General features: G+C 38.4%; 1 protein-coding gene and 1 long non-coding RNA gene across 5 annotated transcripts in view; both read right to left on the reverse strand.

Moving 5' to 3' along the window:
* The window catches only part of LOC127837471 (uncharacterized), a 72,756-nt gene that overhangs the window by 22,448 nt on the left and 32,640 nt on the right, over positions 1 to 17,668 (reverse strand). For all 4 annotated transcript variants that reach the window (XM_052364602.1, XM_052364601.1, XM_052364604.1 and 1 more), the window contains exons 4-13: positions 16,502 to 17,346; positions 13,798 to 13,932; positions 13,210 to 13,353; positions 12,044 to 12,240; positions 8,891 to 9,006; positions 7,336 to 7,402; positions 4,879 to 4,961; positions 4,130 to 4,236; positions 1,751 to 1,873; positions 979 to 1,185 (exon numbers count right to left, since the gene is read on the reverse strand). In XM_052364602.1, coding sequence (XP_052220562.1) covers positions 979 to 1,185; positions 1,751 to 1,873; positions 4,130 to 4,236; positions 4,879 to 4,961; positions 7,336 to 7,402; positions 8,891 to 9,006; positions 12,044 to 12,240; positions 13,210 to 13,353; positions 13,798 to 13,932; positions 16,502 to 17,346 — 2,024 coding nt within the window. The remainder of the gene's footprint in view (positions 1 to 978; positions 1,186 to 1,750; positions 1,874 to 4,129; positions 4,237 to 4,878; positions 4,962 to 7,335; positions 7,403 to 8,890; positions 9,007 to 12,043; positions 12,241 to 13,209; positions 13,354 to 13,797; positions 13,933 to 16,501; positions 17,347 to 17,668) is intronic.
* Positions 10,932 to 11,812, reverse strand: LOC127837473 (uncharacterized). The gene is made up of 3 exons (XR_008029303.1): positions 11,598 to 11,812; positions 11,313 to 11,451; positions 10,932 to 11,160 (listed from the first exon to the last, which is right to left on the reverse strand). It is a non-coding gene; the product is annotated as an uncharacterized LOC127837473 (long non-coding RNA).

Raw genomic sequence — 17,668 nt, forward strand, 5'->3', positions numbered from 1 at the left:
GTTAGGGTCTGCCCTGTTTCATGAGTTGTCGTACCAGATTGCTACATTACTCACATTGTCCCGGAGGTTAGGGTCTGCCTTGTTTCATGAGTTGTCGTACCAGATTACTACATTACTCACATTGTCCCGGAGGTTAGGGTCTGCCCTGTTTCATGAGTTGTCGTACCAGATTGCTACATTACTCACATTGTCCCGGAGGTTAGGGTCTGCCTTATTTCATGAGTTGTCATACCAGATTGCTACATTACTCACATTGTCCCGGAGGTTGGGGTCTGCCTTGTTTCATGAGTTGTCATACCAGATTGCTACATTACTCACATTGTCCCGGAGGTTGGGGTCTGCCTTGTTTCATGAGTTGTCATACCAGATTGCTACATTACTCACATTGTCCCGGAGGTTAGGGTCTGCCTTGTTTCATGAGTTGTCATACCAGATTGCTACATTACTCACATTGTCCCGGAGGTTGGGGTCAGCCTTGTTTCATGAGTTGTCGTACCAGATTGCTACATTACTCACATTGTCCCGGAGGTTGGGGTCAGCCTTGTTTCATGAGTAGTCATACCAGATTGCTACATTACTCACATTGTCCCGGAGGTTAGGGTCTGCCTTGTTTCATGAGTTGTCATACCAGATTGCTACATTACTCACATTGTCCCGGAGGTTAGGGTCTGCCTTGTTTCATGAGTTGTCATACCAGATTGCTACATTACTCACATTGTCCCGGAGGTTAGGGTCTGCCTTGTTTCATGAGTTGTCATACCAGATTGCTGCATTACTCACATTGTCCCGGAGGTTAGGGTCTGCCTTGTTTCATGAGTTGTCGTACCAGATTGCTACATTACTCACACTGTCCCAGAGGTTGGGGTCAGCCTTGTTTCATGAGTTGTCATACCAGATTGCTACATTACTCACATTGTCCCGGAGGTTGGGGTCTGCCTTGTTTCATGAGTTGTCGTACCAGATTGCTACATTACTCACATTGTCCCGGAGGTTGGGGTCAGCCTTCCTCTTGAGCAGCAGTTTGACGGCCTCCATCTGCATGTGTTCCGCAGCCCAAATCAGTGGAGTCCAGCCCCCGTCATCCGTGACGTCAATGTCCAGGCGGTCAGTGTCCAGCAGGAGGCTAATCATGTTCAGGTGCCCGGCCTTGGCTGCGTAGTGCAGGGCAGTCATACCATCATCTGCCTACAGAATCATACAGCTAAAGCCAGGCGCCGTCCATTCAAACACCAGACGTTAAAGTGAGCCTCGCTCAGGGAAAACAGGGCTTATTGCATGTGTGTAGTGTCGTCCCAGATTAGCTTGTGCAGTCTGCACTTTACGCACATTCATTAAGCCCTGCTTTCACACAAGAGTGGCTCAAATAAACTGGTAAACAGTAGTAAGCAATTCTGACATTCTCTTAACATTAAATTCATTATTTTATTTTTTCTATTGTCTGAAATGCTAACAACAGTTTCTCCCCAAACCTTCCAAATATTACGTACAAAACTTCCAGAATCAGAGCCAAGAAAGATTAGATTTGTCTGTTACAATGAGAGGGTCCCTGTGGTGTAGTGGATTTGGTGTTCATCTATCCACCAGGAGGTCAGTGCTTTGATCCCCACTGTTTAGCATTCTTTACATTTCCCACCAAAACACAAAGTACTGGTTCTACCCAAAAAACAGACATAAGAGCATTTGAAGAAACTTTTGGCACTTTCCATGGAATCAAGCTTATATTAATAGGTTTAAACTTTATGAGACCTACTTTGGCATCAATGGTGGTGTTGGCCTTGACTAGGTAGGTGACAACATCAGCGTGGTTGTTCTCCGCAGCAAACATGAGGGGTGTCCTCAGGGACTTGTCCTTCAGATGAGGAGAGGCCCCTGACTGCAAGAGGGAGCCCGCTCTGAGCAAACTGGGTAATCAGCAGGGTTTTCCACAGGCCATTAAACAGTCCCTCGCCGGGGCGCTTGAATTTCGAAATCAGAGTCCCGGGGGCGCTTGAAATTTTCCGATCAGTGTATTTTTACAGTAAAAGAAAATGGGGAATGTCAAGAAAATCAAGGTTTCTTTATCAGTGTATCAATATTCCCTGTTTTAAAAGAGCACTTGGTACCTACTTTCGCATGTAATCGCCATAAACACCACATGGGGTCATAGATAATCCACTAATAGGAAAAAGCATGACGCGCGTATCGATTATTCTAGCCACATTACACAGTCATTTATGCTGGCACGGATGTATCACAGGAAACTCTCAGGTAACTTTCCAGTCGTCAAACAGTGATGTTCATTGTCCAATCGGTTATGCGAATGCTTATGAGGGCGGGGTTAACTGTCGACAATTATTTTTGATTAAAGTTGGGCACGAAGTAAGAGTTTATCGCAGCTTGATTAGCAAAGAGTTGTACCATTCACATAATATAAAACCGGTAACTAGAACAGTACATTAAAGAAGGTTTCGGGCATCATCATCACACCTTTTTACTGTAAACAAGTGTTACTCATGACACATAATTAATACGAGAAATAAATTGCAAGTGGCTTACTTGTGGCGAGTAAGTTTTGCAAATAACTCCCGGTAACAATTATGCGATAACAATTTAATTCCAGTGCATGTTTATTTCATCATGTCCATTTATAGAACTGATTAACCTCGTTTTTCTGACATTTATTAGACACGTAATGCGCTTTAACAAATAGTCGTTGAATTAATTACGCACAACTGTAAATGTTTCGTTCGATTTTCAAATGAGCATTATCAATTTGTTATTCGAAACACGCTTCCGAATTTTAATGCTTACGCGACATTAACAAATTGTAGCGTCAAATAAACAGTGTATTATCCTTTGTCTCAATAAAAAGCGCGCGAAAAATATGCAGACATGTAGAACGTCGCATGGAAAGTGTGGATGTATTTTGTGCTGTATAAATAAATGAATATCATGTCAGGCTATTTACGCGTGTTCTGTGGAGAAAAAAAAAAACGCCCTGATTAGACGATATTTCGTCACATCTTTAAATAGTAACACATGCCAAAATTTATTTGATACTTAAGAAAATATGGCGATTTTTTTTTTAATTCTTGAGCACTTTTATCGTAAATATTTACCAGAATTTGCTTTAAAACTGGAATATACGTGATTATCGGGTAATGAGTAGCAACTGGAAAAGTAGTAAGTATGCAGTAATAGATAGAAGGTATGGTTGATACGGATATATTAAGGAATTGATCGAAACGGGATTATACGCATCTATGCGGGAAAGGGTAAAATATAAATAAGGGGTAAAATATAAATAGTCACTTAAAATTTATTGATAAAATAGAAAAACGGCATTATCAGGTAATAAATAGAAACTTGAAAAGTAGTTAGTATACAGTAATAGAGTCGGGTTGAAACGGATGTATTGGGGACTCGTTAGAGTGATTTTACTATCTATGCGGAAAAGTTTTAAAACAATTAAACAATATAGCCTTCTTATAGAGTCATAGCCTCACCAAATGACGTCTTTTGACGCTGTTTTTTTTTAGTTATAATGCACCACAGAACGTCAATTGACACGTTAAATTTTTTTTTAATCAAAATCGGGAGGGTTCACCCCTCCCGAACCACCCCTATCAACCCCGGGGCACCTGACAAAAATCCTGTGGAAAGCACTGATCAGGGACAACACTTTCTGTCTAAACTGGATTTCATTTAGAAGAGACTTTATTTAAATGAAAAATTCCATAAAAGCAGAAAGTTTCGTCCTTCATTGGAATGTGCTGTCTGCACAGGCTAATCTGGGCATGTGCCTTTACAAACATGCATTAAGTCCAGTTATAACAGAACGAAGCACAATTATTGATTGCATTTCCAAGGGTGTTGTGTAATATGAAACAATGATGAACATTTTTAAGAAGCTGGTAACCCATGACTATTCTGACTGTAGGCACATAAACATTTTCTATTCTGCTTGATAGTACATGTACCTTCATTGATTGCAGCTTAAACTATTATGTAGGAAAAATTTATATGGTTTAAATGTGCATTTATTTTATGAATCTCCCAAATTTCTCAAGGCAAATAGAGTCAAAACCAAGTGATTTTTCCCAATTCAACCCAGGACCCATTCCCAATCTGGTGAAAAGCACTATATTACCTGTACAAGAGCGTGTACAATGGCCAGACTGCCAACCGCTGCGGCCGCATGAAGAGCACTCTGACCCTCAATATCCTCGTAGCACTCATTGGGGTCATGGCCATCCTCTGTGGACCAATCAAACACTTGCATACAGCGTACCAGAACAACATTAGTTGAATCGCGTTCTGGGAAAACTGGGCTTAAAGCATTAGCTTACTGTTGGCACAGGCTAATAAGGGACAACTCTTTCCGCCTTACCTGGATTTTTGTAAGACAAGACTTCATTTTTCATAATAGAGGAAAGCGTTGTCCATGATAAGACTGCGAAGAGCACAGGCTAATCTGGGTCAATGCTTTACCCACATGCGTTCAGCCCAGTTTACCAAGAACGAGGCTCCAATAATTTTCTGTTTACAAAACAAAGTGGTGTACGCTAACAATTTGGACATCAGGTAACATTCTCTTCCCAAATGCTACCTCAAACCATTTGTCACTGAACTGTTACAGCATTTGTAAGAATAGATTATAAACTAAAGCTATCAGTGACACTGATTTGTACTCACCCCTACAAAAAAAACACTTTAATACATATTTTTAGCCTTGACGATCAATGCTAATGATCTCTTCATATGACCTCCAAGGCTGCAATGTCGATCTTGTGTACTTTATCTTAAACAATTAAATAAGACAGCTTGTTGACAAAATAGAATAAGTGAATATGTTTAATTCAAACTAACCATTAGTTTCAAAGAAAAGTAGCTATTTACCGAGCATGTATATGACCCTCTCAAGGTCATTGTCATAGGCAGGAGTGTACAGGCACTTGGGAAGGTGGCGGAACTTCTTAGGCCTAGAAAATAGTTCATGTTTCCACAAACTGTTATCATTATAATGATCAGGTTATGATAATAAAATCTCTTGTTCATTGGCGTGGTTAACTCGTTTGAACACAAATATCAACTTTTATTTTTATTTTACAATTTCTTTTATACATAGATAGTTCTGAATTGTTATATATGTAACTTCAACAGAATTTTTATTCTTTAAAACAATACTGTTAAATCATTATTATAAGTGGGACACTTTTTCCCGATGATTTCTTGGTTTGAACGATCCACAAATTTAACACATACGCATTGGATAATGACTGACACAAATTCCTCATTTTTCTTTTCAAAATCAGAAATCAACAAATGTACGTGTCCCCCAAAAAATCATTTTAAATACACACAACATTTACTGCCAACAAATATAAATGATTTTACACTTACTTAACTTGAATGTAATGAACAATAGATCATTTACTATAACCAGAGATCATATTTTTTTCGGTTTTGTCGGTCCTAGACCGATTGGGGTCATGAAAGACCGATTGAAAATCCCAAACAGTCGGTCCGATTCTGTTTGCTGTTAAAATTCCCATGTCATGAAATCGATTACACGGTGTACATGCTAACACACCCTAATGACATTCTTATCTCGATTAGGTGTGATAAACCATTCGCTGCAGTCTCTAAACCGGTCAGGACCTATTTATTGCACGTCAGACCAAGAATAAAAAACTTGTGAACAGCGGATTAAAGACGCATCCGAAAAGACGCGTCGGAATGCACGCGCTGTAACTAAACAAAACATGCCGATACATTTTCCACCAGCGTAATAATCCGGTAATATAATTGACCAGTCGCCAAAGTATCGATCGCTCCGCCCACATTTTTCGATCAGCCAATAAGATATCGATTTTTCATACACCCCTCAGCAACGCTTATCTGGCCGCCATTTTGTCCGACAAACAAAGCGTGTTGTACATATGGAATGGACGTAATTTTTAAGAGTTTACACAGATTTTATATCAAATGCATGATAATTACTGTTCGATCATTATTCAAAATTTATTCTAAAATGCATATTAAACTATCTGTTAATGAAACCACGAAATTAGGCATGTATTAAATTATGGTTACACTCAAAATTTAATTTATATCTAAATAAAAAATCGGTGTCTTTTTAAAAATAACACAATAAAACAAAGATCTAAACATTTTTAATAAACAAAAACCCCATCATGATATGGATATGTCATTTGCATTAAATAAAAATATTTTCAATATTATATATGAATAGCCACCGGGTTCACTGTCAGACGGTTGAATACAAGTTCAAAATCAATATGAAATAAATGCTCATTTTTACAACGGATTTTTCATCAACTCCCTATATAATATGTATAAGAAACGTTTCTGATAGTCAGTCTGCCGTTAACTCATTTATTTTGATTACGCCATTTCTCTCTAAAGTATTTATGATTGTATTAACATTTTACAAAGCAGTTTAGTTTAGTGTGCGGCTTTAATAATTTATATTATAGAAATGAGCATAATACATCATTACAAATATAGAATTTCCCTCACGTAATCCGCTATAATTGCGATCTGCTTGTCGGAGTTTTCTAATCACTAGACCACGTGACTATGTGGGCGGAGCGATCGATAATTTGGCGACTGGTCTATTATGAATGAAAGTCGCGGATCTGATCGACAGAACAGCAGAAAGTTATTTTTATGGGCGGAACTTCACATAAAATAGTACACAAGAAAAATAATATACATTGAATAAATCTTTAGTAAAACCGTGTTAGATTCGAAATAATTCGTGTACTTTATACTTTGTTGTTGAATAACTCACGACCGGAAAATTAGATGCGTGGTTTCAAATGCTTCGCTCTCGTGATTAAATCCGTACGCATCTAAACTATCGGCCGTGGGTTATTTGACAACAAATTATTTATTAAATATTTAGTTGTTGTTGTCAGTAGCCAACCTACGCACAGACATTTGTTTGGTTCAGTGCATGTTTGTAAGCTATTATCGAGTCGACAACAATTTAAAACATCGGTATAGACTTACACAGATTAATAATATTGACAACGATGAAAAAAGTCTGATAAAACCGCACACGAAACAACAATGAAATACCAAATGATAAAACCAGTTGAGGAAACTCGTTCCGTTTAAAAAAAAATGCCTAAGGGATTTTTACTTGTACACGTATTATACCACCTTCATGAATGGCAAAATTAATGGTATATATTTTAACGTAATTTGTCATGATTTCGGATATACATTTTCGGATACTTTTCCCCATTTATATCCGGACCGATTGATGTTGCGGGAAAATATGATCCCTGACTATAACGGTACGAAAAAGTGTCAATATATACTCACCTTTCTAGAGTTAGCGTGGACAGAGTCTTCTCTAGAGAGTACCTGTCAGGTCCAATAGGAAGGTCACCTACAAACACAAGAGATCTCATACTCATATGGGATGTCCCTGCCAACATTTATGAGCCATGCTCTGGGAAAATGGGGCTTAATACATGTGCGTAAAAAGCCATCAAAGATAAGCATCTGCAATCTTCACAGGCATATCAGGGACGACATTTTCCGACTTAACTGGATCTTTACTAAGAAGAGACTTCCAATAAAAAACAAAAACCAACACATGCATTTAGCCCAATTTTCCTAGGAAATTTCATTTGAAGTTTTAACAATGGCTGTTTGTAAGTCATGCATGCCCCCCATATGGGCTGTCAGTTGTAGTGGAAGCCATTGTGTGAATATGTTTTTTGTCACTGTGACCTTGACCTTTGACCTAGTGACCTGGAAATTAATCGGGGTCATCTGCCAGTCATGATCAATGTACCTATGAAGTTTCATGATCCTAGGTGTAAGCATTCTTGAGTTATCATCCGGAAACCATTTTACTATTTCGAGTCACTGTGACCTTGACCTTTGACCTAGTGACCTGAAAATCAATAGGGGTCTCTGCCAGTCATGATCAATGTTCCTATGAAGTTTCATGATCTTAGGCCCAAGCATTCTTGAGTTATCATCCGGAAACCATTTTACTGTTTTGAGTCACTGTGACCTTGACCTTTGACCTAGTGACCTGAAAATCAATAGGGGTCATCTGCCAGTCATGATCAATGTACCTATGAAGTTTCATGATCCTAGGCGTAAGCATTCTTGAGTTATCATCCGGAAACCATTTTACTATTTCGAGTCACTGTGACCTTGACCTTTTACCTAGTGACCTGAAAATCAATAGGGGTTATCTTCCAGTCATGATCAATGCACCTATGAAGTTTCATGATCCTAGGCCTAAGTGTTCTTGAGTTATCATCCGGAAACCATCTGGTGGACGGACCGACGGACGGACGGACCGACGGACATGTGCAAAGCAATATACCCCCTCTTCTTCCAAGGGGGGCATAATAAATGAATTAAATTTCAACGGTTAAAATAGTTTTAATAATTAAAGAAACAATGTTTTAAATTTAAAATCATGTCATATGAAATATATACATACATAACACATGTCATACTTAAAATATGCCATAGGGGTAAAATGACTGACTGCCCTTTTGACAGATAAGCACCTGGCCCTTTAAAAATCATAGGTAGAGAACTTAGCTGTGTACACTGCCAGTCCATGCATCTAACCTGTATGAGATTGTGTTCTTAGTCTTCTCCAGTATGACAGTGACAGAGGTAGCCTTTCCTTTCTGAGGTGAATGTACATGTCATTGTGCGTACATGGACGATAGATCATTTACTGTAACAGTACTCAACAGGGGCATGCTACTCACCTGTGGAGAGCGTCTTCTTGGTCTTCTCCAGTACGACAGTGACAGAGGTTGCCTCCCCTGTCTATAGTGTACATACACATGGACGATAGATCATTAACTTTAACAGCACACAACAGGGGCATGCTACTCACCTGTGGAGAGCGTCTTTTTGGTTTTCTCCAGTACGACAGTGACAGAGGTTGCCTCCCCTGTCTCCTTCTCTACACTCACACTGCGCCGGTCTACCAGCCCAAGACGGGCCTTCACACTGCACAAACATGAGTAACCTTCATTAACGCACATGTATACAATAAAATCTGTTATCTGTACTGTAAAATCTTCATTAAATTGGCTCTTTAATTTGTTACAAAGGGTTTAATCAAATCAGAGTCATCTATGTTGTTTAACACGATCAAATCTTGCCATAGGTCAATTGACTTCTTGCCTTGACGATGATTGCTCCGCCCACTTAGTCACGTGGCTTAGCGGTTAGAAAACCTAGACAAGCTAAGACCAAAGTGGCTTCTTTGCCCATAGATTGCCTATAGATTACGAGGTATTCCAGATAATTTTTATGGGCTTTTTTCACCCCCTATAACACTGGTAAAGGGGGTTTGTGTCATATATGTATTATGCAAATGCAAAAAATGTAAGTATATAAAGAACATTAGGCCATAGAAAATAAATTCCTAGATTCTCATCCCCGCCCGCCCATCGAAAATCGTCCCACCCGAACGTTTTTTATTTTGAAAAAAAAATCTGTAAAAAAAATTTGAGCTGCAAAATACTGAGAACGAAACGGCTGAATGAGTATGAAAATAGCGAAGTGCGAATCGGCAAATCAATGTCTCCGAGGCGCTTATCGATATTTAACAGCGCACGAGCCTGGTCTGAAATTTAAGTTATCGAGCGAAAACAACAACAAAATGTTTCTTATTTTGAGATGTAGAAACGGCGTTACAACCGTACAAGATATGTACGGGGTGTCAAAATGTGAAAAACTTTAACTATCACGGACCTGTGCGATGAGTTCATTTGTGGTTCCTATGATCAAGCTCCATCATTGAAAGTTGACCACTCGAAACTCGTCTGTGCCTTTGTCGGCCGAAATAAATTAGAATTGACACAGGTGTCACCCGATGTTACAGTTTAATAGTCAAACTGTCGGCTGTCTAGAAAATTTTATTGACTTTAGTATATGAGACAGCCCTGAAACTTCCCATATTAAATGTGTATCATCTTCATTCTTAACATCTTCATCCAATTAATATAAACTGAACTTGAAATAGTAAATGCTGTCTATTGAATGCATACCATGTTTTAATCAATGATATCTAGTCATGCTGAAAACATAATGTAAAGGGTTCTGTTACAGATATGTATTTTCTTTGATACTTTGTCTAGTCAATGCTTTGTCTTGTTAATGTTTTATTGAATGTCATAATATCTTTAACATTATATTAAAAGGGTAACATACATACATACATATAGGCGTTATGCATATAAACTAACAAATTCATGAACATTTCATTATTTATATATAGGACCGACACATAAAATGAAAAATAAACAATAAATAATAAAACCCACCCACTCGCCCCCAATTTTCCACAAAATTTGGATGAGAATCTAGTTATTTATTTTCTATGGCCTGAGCTATGTACAACAGGTATTACGGTATTTTAAACACGCTCCCAAACGCTTGCGCCGTTACCGAAATCTAACCTGTTACTATTATAATGTTAGTATTTGTAATAAATTAACACCTATACACTGGTATCTACCCATGTTATTTACGAAAATACTAATAAAACATTTTTTCAACATGTATTTGACACGAGTAGCGCTTTATAACTGGGAATGCGCTTAAGTTTTACTCGCTTTCTGACACCGAACGGGAACCGAAATCCCCCATGTTATTACGTATACAAGTGATATTAATAATGTTAAACATTGCTTGTGGGACATTTATCAATCATTATAATTGAAAGTGCAGAACATCTAAATGGTGGCATTTATTGATAAAATTGTATTGATAAATAGTACCGTAAGATAGTCTTCACTTGTTTCTGACATAAACAGCTATTTATAACGTTGATTTTGTTAAGTTACGCAATACCAATATTCCCTATTAGTTACATAAACATGTGATATAATTCATACTAAATATTGATGACACTTTCAGTTTCCGAAATAAATTAATTTTCTATAAGGTTTTTTTTGGTAATTCCACACATTGAAGCTTCCACTCGAACTTGTCAAGACCACATTTCTGCGTTGGCAATGGTATAAATTAAATTCCTCTAACTTGTCTATCTTGCTACCGACTATCCAAGTAACAACAAGATGTGTTTGTGAAACACAATGTCCCCCTATATGATGTTTGACCTTGTAGGATGACCTTGACCTTGTGAAGGATGACCTTGACCTTGACATTTCACCACTCAAAATGTGCAGCTCCATGAGATACACATGCATGCCAAATATCAAGTTGCTATCTTCATTATTGCAAAAGTATTTATAAAATAAGCGATTTGGGCCACATATATTTGACCTCTGACCTTAAAGGATGACCTTGACCTTGACCTTTCACCACTCAAAATGTGCAGCTCCATGAGATGCACATGCATGCAAAATATCAAGATGCTATCTTCAATATTGCAAAAGTATTTATAAAATAAGCGATTTGGGCCACATATATTTGACGTCTGACCTTGATGGATGACCTTGACCTTTCACCACTCAAAATGTGCAGCTCCATGAGATACACATGCATGCCAAATATCAAGTTGCTATCTTCAATATTGCAAAAGTATTCATAAAATGAGCGATTTTGGCCACAGATATTTGACCTCTGACCTTGAAGGATGACCTTGACCTTGACCTTTCACCACTCAAAATGTGCAGCTTCATGAGATACACATGCATGCCAAATATGAAGTTGCTATCTTCAATATAGCAAAAGTTATTGCAAAATGTTAAAGTTGGCGCAAACAGACAGACCAACAGACAGACCAACAGACCAACAGACAGGGCAAAAACAATATGTCCCCCACTACTATAGTGGGGGACATAAAAACCTTATTTACACGATTTCACTATAGTTAATTTCCTATTATTTCGAACAAAATAAACGAAACTCGTTGAATAATGAGAATTAGCATTCAGCTTATCTAGAAAATGGCGGACAGGTAGTTAATAATCAGCGCGCATGATTTCTCGATCGCTGATTGTTCGATGGATATTTAGATAAGAATCTGATTGACAGTTGGCAAGATGTCAATAATCCACCAATGCTAACTCACTGAGGTTTAGCCTTGACCTCCTTGGTCCCCAGAGCCCCCTTGGTGAGCTCGGGCATGGTGAGCTGGACCTCGTACTGTGACGAGGCCTCCCCACAGTGGGGACACAGGTTCCTGCCGTCGCCACGGGTAACCTGGCACTGCTCATGGAAGTGGTGCACAAAGTTACTGTGCTCCTTGGAACAACGCAGGAACCGGCCCTAGTCAAGATGACATTAAGATATTAAACAGGGGTGTGATTCCAGGGGTGTGATTCCAGGGGTGTGATTCTACAAACGCCTCATTTAGATATTTCAATTGCTCTCGCAAGCTGGAAAACGGGGCTTTATTCATGTGCTTACAAGTGTCGTCCCACATGAGCTTGAGCAGTCAGCTAAGGCTAATCAGGGAAAACACTTAATCGCTAAACCTGAATATTTGTTTAGAACAGACTTTTTATTTATGAATGAAATCTCCAGTTGTAAAGACACACCTCCGCATTGGACCAATGAAATCACTCGTGTGTTTAAAATGTCAGTTAGTTGAAATGTATGTAAACAAAGGTTTCAAATGGCGCTGAACTTTGCAGGGAAAATGCCCTTTACTCCGTGAAGATTTCAGTCATTAAATACTGCCTGATCAGTGTCAACTGGGTCATGCGAGTTGTGTATCGTGTTATTTCTTAAAAGTTGACCCAGCATTTGTAAAAATATTGCAAGAAATATACATTTCCAGAAAGGAAATTCATTTCTGCATTGAATAAGACCGAGATCGTGAAAATCGCTGCAAAATTGATGAAGAAATGGCTGTTCAAAACGATGCACCCCGTTTTCGGATGATTTTGAGTTGCATACCTTGTTATATATATATTTGATAGTGAATTTTTTTTTTCCAGAAAAGTTAATTTTTCGTTATAATATGACTCCTAAGTATTTATCATTCAAAATGATGTTTTCACTAATTAATATCATAGCCACACACTTACCACCAGTGGGATGAATGTTAACAAGTGTCAAAAATGCTTAAATTGCTGGTTTAGAAAAATATTTTTTTGCCATGTTTGCACATCCTAGTTCTTTTGATACTTATTATACAAATGACAAAAGAAAATCTTTGGGCGAGCAACAAATTGTAAAGGCCATTGGTTAATGGACCACTGCTGATTTCATTCTATAAACTGTTGTACTCACCTGTGTACAGAAATGTCCACAGCCCGGACAGCACTGATGTGAGCGCAGTCTTCTCCGATGGGCCTCGCACACCGCCAGGAAGGGAATCTTGACAGCAGGACGCACAAGCTGCGGGTTGGTCACTCGATTACAGCAGCCCAATACCTAGGAAAACAAGCAGTCATTGAATCAATATCCCCTGCCAAACAAGAGATGTGTTTGTCAGAAACACAAAGCCCCCTACTGCGCTCTTTTTTTTTTACCTTTGACCTTGAAAGATGACCTTGACCTTTCACCATTCAAAATGTGCAGCTCCATGAGATAAACATGCACGCCAAATATCAAGTTGCTATCTTCAATATTGCAAAAGTTATTGCAAAACTTTAACCAAGGTTAAAGTTTTCCACACAATGACAGACAGACAGGCCCAAAACATTTTACCCCCAATCAATCGATCCGGGGGCATAAAAAATAAATATAAATACCCATGAAGTTTCAAGTTGAAATCTTGTATCGTATCTAAGATATAGCCCTGAAAAGTTACATTATACAAAAGCAGCGAAGGTCAAAACTCTTATTTAAGAAAGTTCAAGATAACCGCTGCCTTACCTTTCCATCAACTGAGTCCAGGGCCTGACAGAAGGTGACGCTGGAGGCCATTTTCTGGAAACTTGCCCCACTGATCTTACATGTACACAACGGTACCACGTCCTTGTCAGGCGGGGCACTGCCCCCTGCAGTCACCTGGAACATGCAGGGATCCCAGGGGTCAGAAAAGGGACAGCTAAGAAATCTGTAAATTTAACTTGTCCAGTAATTTCATTCCCAGTTGTTTTTTTATCATTTAGAGAATGAGGCCGGGTCCCTTTGTATTGGGGAAAAATCATGTGTTAAACAAAAATATAAATTGGGAAGTTAGTTAAGTTGTTTATTTGCTAACATATACTTTAAAATTGAGAATACAAGTGATTTCATTATTATTTTTTGCATAATTTCAACATATATAACAGTATGTGAGATGAACTAAATGTTGATTAATTTCTTTAATGGTTTGAAAACCATTAATTGGGAATTTTTAGTTCAATTTGTGGAAAATATATACTTTTTTTCTGATGGGAATGGGTCCCTACACCGGCCCCAAATTTGAACGAACAAAACCCAAACTAATTCAGTTTTAAAAGTATATATATTCCAAAAGTAGAGAGGCAATTTATTTATAATTTCATATAAGCCTCAAAAAAGCAGTTGGGGGTTGTTCAATATTTTGTTCAAAATACCTTTTTCACAAGTCTTAAGGCAAAACCTGATTGATGTAATGTGTGTTTTCAAAATAATAATGCCTTTTCATTGAATAAAAAAAAACTGAAATAGCTGGGTTCTAAAGAAGACTTTTATTGAAATGGTCCATAAACATCACTTATCAATTGACATTTAATTTAATTGACAGTTCAAAATCATGACATTTTTGTTTCCAACAATTGATAGTGTACATGAAACCCTTGAAGCCATTAGAGTGGAAAATATCATATACATTGTTAACTATACATGGCATTACAATTTTATAAAACTTTGATCAAGTTTTAATACCACATGCATAAAACTTAATTATGCCCACTATCAACTGTTTTAATCTCTTAATTTGAAAAAAAAAAGGTTTTCCATTACAAAATATAAGAACCAGTCATAAACACTTGAAAGAAACTCTTTTGTCAGTAACTTATCCTTGTAGTGTTTTTCCCAGGAGGGCAAAGGGGCATGGCGCATTACTTTCAAAAAGGGCATTTTAGCGCGCAGTTTAGGCAAAAAAGGGCAAAAACGTTCCCTGAATACCTGAATTACGGGGAAACATGTAATCGCATCAGAAGCAGTTGTGGAAAAAATAACATATAAACAATCACATTTAATGGTAATAAATGTATTTAACTTACTATGATTTATATTTATATATTTACCTTGCAATGTACATTTAAGTTCCATGCTGTTTCAATAAACTGTACAGCACAACAAACATAATAAAGCAATATATGCATATGAATCTGAGTATACACAGATCCACTTACATATAAATGAAACCATGTTTGTCTTATCCCATTTTCTAACAATAATCTTGACAGATGTTTAAAATAACAAATTCGAGTAAATTGATGGCTAACACTATGCAAACACTCGTTTCTGTGACATACATCCAACGAGCAGATTACAAATAAATTAAATAATGTTGTTGCTATCTTAAACATTTTTATGCATCGTTGATTATCACAGACATTTCATTAATTCCTTCTTAATGTATAATCTCCATCGTTAATTCGATCGTTTACGACGTTATTTGCCATTTTTGCCGAGTCACAATTTAACTCTGTATAGTCCGCCATGTTGATAAAATGTCAAATGATGTAAGCGACAGGTGAGCATAGCAACGTTAAATCGTATACGCGATTCGCATTTTGTTGAATTAGTATACGTCTCAGTAATTATTTCAATAATTAGATCTAATTATCTTAAAGACGAAAACGATAAAGAATAAATTTGTTTGTGATTTAAAATGTAATTATGCGTAAAAATATATGTTTTGATATAACTGAATAATGCATGCAATGCACAATTGCCACGAGAATAACATCGAGTTTTTCATCAAAGGTCTCCGAAGTAATGATTTTATCGTGGAGGAGTACACATTGCCGACCGAAACGTGCGCTTGGTATAACATAACCTCCGGCATTATCGATTGATACTGACACGGGGTTATTCACGCATGACTAATTGTGTGTTCACAGCTTTGGAGCAGTCAGTAAGACCTACCTATAAATAGAGCACTGTAATAGATTAAATCTGCTCAATTAATATAGTCGATTAGACGTTGACGTCTCTCGAGTAAATCAAGCACAGTCGGAGCGTCACAGACAATCAAGGACGCTGATTTTGCGGACCAAGTTAGGTCATAAGGCAATAAAGATGTTATCAATAAGGGCGCGTGGCGAAATTTGTCTTTGAAAAGGGCAGAGTGGCGATCCGGGAGGGCGGCGTGGCTTTTCGCCACGCTAAAATGGCCTGGGAAAAACACTACCTTGTATCAAAAATCAGTTTTTCCTCACATGAATATTTTGGGGTGTGATTTTGGAAACACCTTTGGGGAGACAAAAAAACTCCCCATTCCCTTACTGACTTCACAAAGTCATTTTAATTATTTATAACATCCATTAAACTCAAGAACTAAATGCTAAGCAATGCTGACACTCAAGAGGAAGACATTTGCTTAAAAGAGAAAACACACTGCTAAAATTTGACAATTAAATTTAAGACAATAGAAAATTACCTCTATTTCACTTTGTGTTTCACTTTCAGATCGCTGGTCCTCGGCAACAGACTTCTGCTCCGGGGGTGTTCTGGGAGGTGTGACCGGATACAACCCGTTGGCTACAATCTTGCCATCCACAATACGCCCGTCCATCACATGACCATTTGGCAGCCTATAGGCACCACCTGCTGTCAAGGTGTGCTTTAATACTGACTGCTGCTTCTGAGGGCTGGAATGTGAGGCTGACGTGGTGAACACAATGTTCTGGTTACCCATGACAGGGGTTGGTATTGATGAAACCAGGTTTGTCGAGGTAAACACGAGTGATTTATTGGCAGTGTTTGAAGCATTCTGCATGGCAGTGGAAAATTGGATTGGCGCCAGAAGAACAGGCATGCCCTTTTGTGGCTGCAAAATAGTTGTCATTTTGGGTGACGCGCTGGTTAGGATTGGCATCCCCTGCGACTGAGCAATGGCCACAAACTGAGCACCTTGAGAGGACGAGTTGGGTGGGGAATTGAAGATCTGGAACATGGGCATCCCGTTGAAGGTGCCACTGTGGATGATCGCCTGGGGCCCGGCACTGGAGGTAGGGGCCAGGATGATGGGTGTGGCCCCAGACATGGATGACTGAATCAGAGAATGAGCAGGGACCGAGGGACTTCCGGTGGGAACCAGAGTTATCACCTGCGTCTGCCCCTGGGATTTCATAGGTGTGCTGCACACAGGTGGTGAGCGGAAGCCGTCTAGCGGTCTAGAGGCGCTGATGGATGGGGAGCCGTTGGTTTCCAGCCGTGGTTTCTTGCCTTCTTGGGTCATCTTGACACTGTCAGAATCAGACATTTGCAGGATCTTCATTGGGCCTAAAAACAGAACATGTCCAATCATTAATGATATATAATATATATATTTATTTATTTAAAGAAAAACAAGATGTGTTCGTCAGAAACACAATGCCCCCTATTGCGCCGCTTTGAAGCCATATATTTGAACTTTGACCTTGAAGGATGACCTTGACCTTGACCTTTCACCACTCAAAATGTGGAGCTCCTTGAGATACACATGCATGCCAAATATAAAGTTCTTCAATATTGCAAAAGTTATCGCAAAACTTTAACCAAGTTTAAAGTTTTGGGACACACACAATGAATGACAGACAGACAGGCCAAAAACAATATGCCCCCG

This window comes from Dreissena polymorpha, chromosome 7, assembly GCF_020536995.1.
Source record: "Dreissena polymorpha isolate Duluth1 chromosome 7, UMN_Dpol_1.0, whole genome shotgun sequence".
Taxonomy (NCBI): domain Eukaryota; kingdom Metazoa; phylum Mollusca; class Bivalvia; order Myida; family Dreissenidae; genus Dreissena; species Dreissena polymorpha.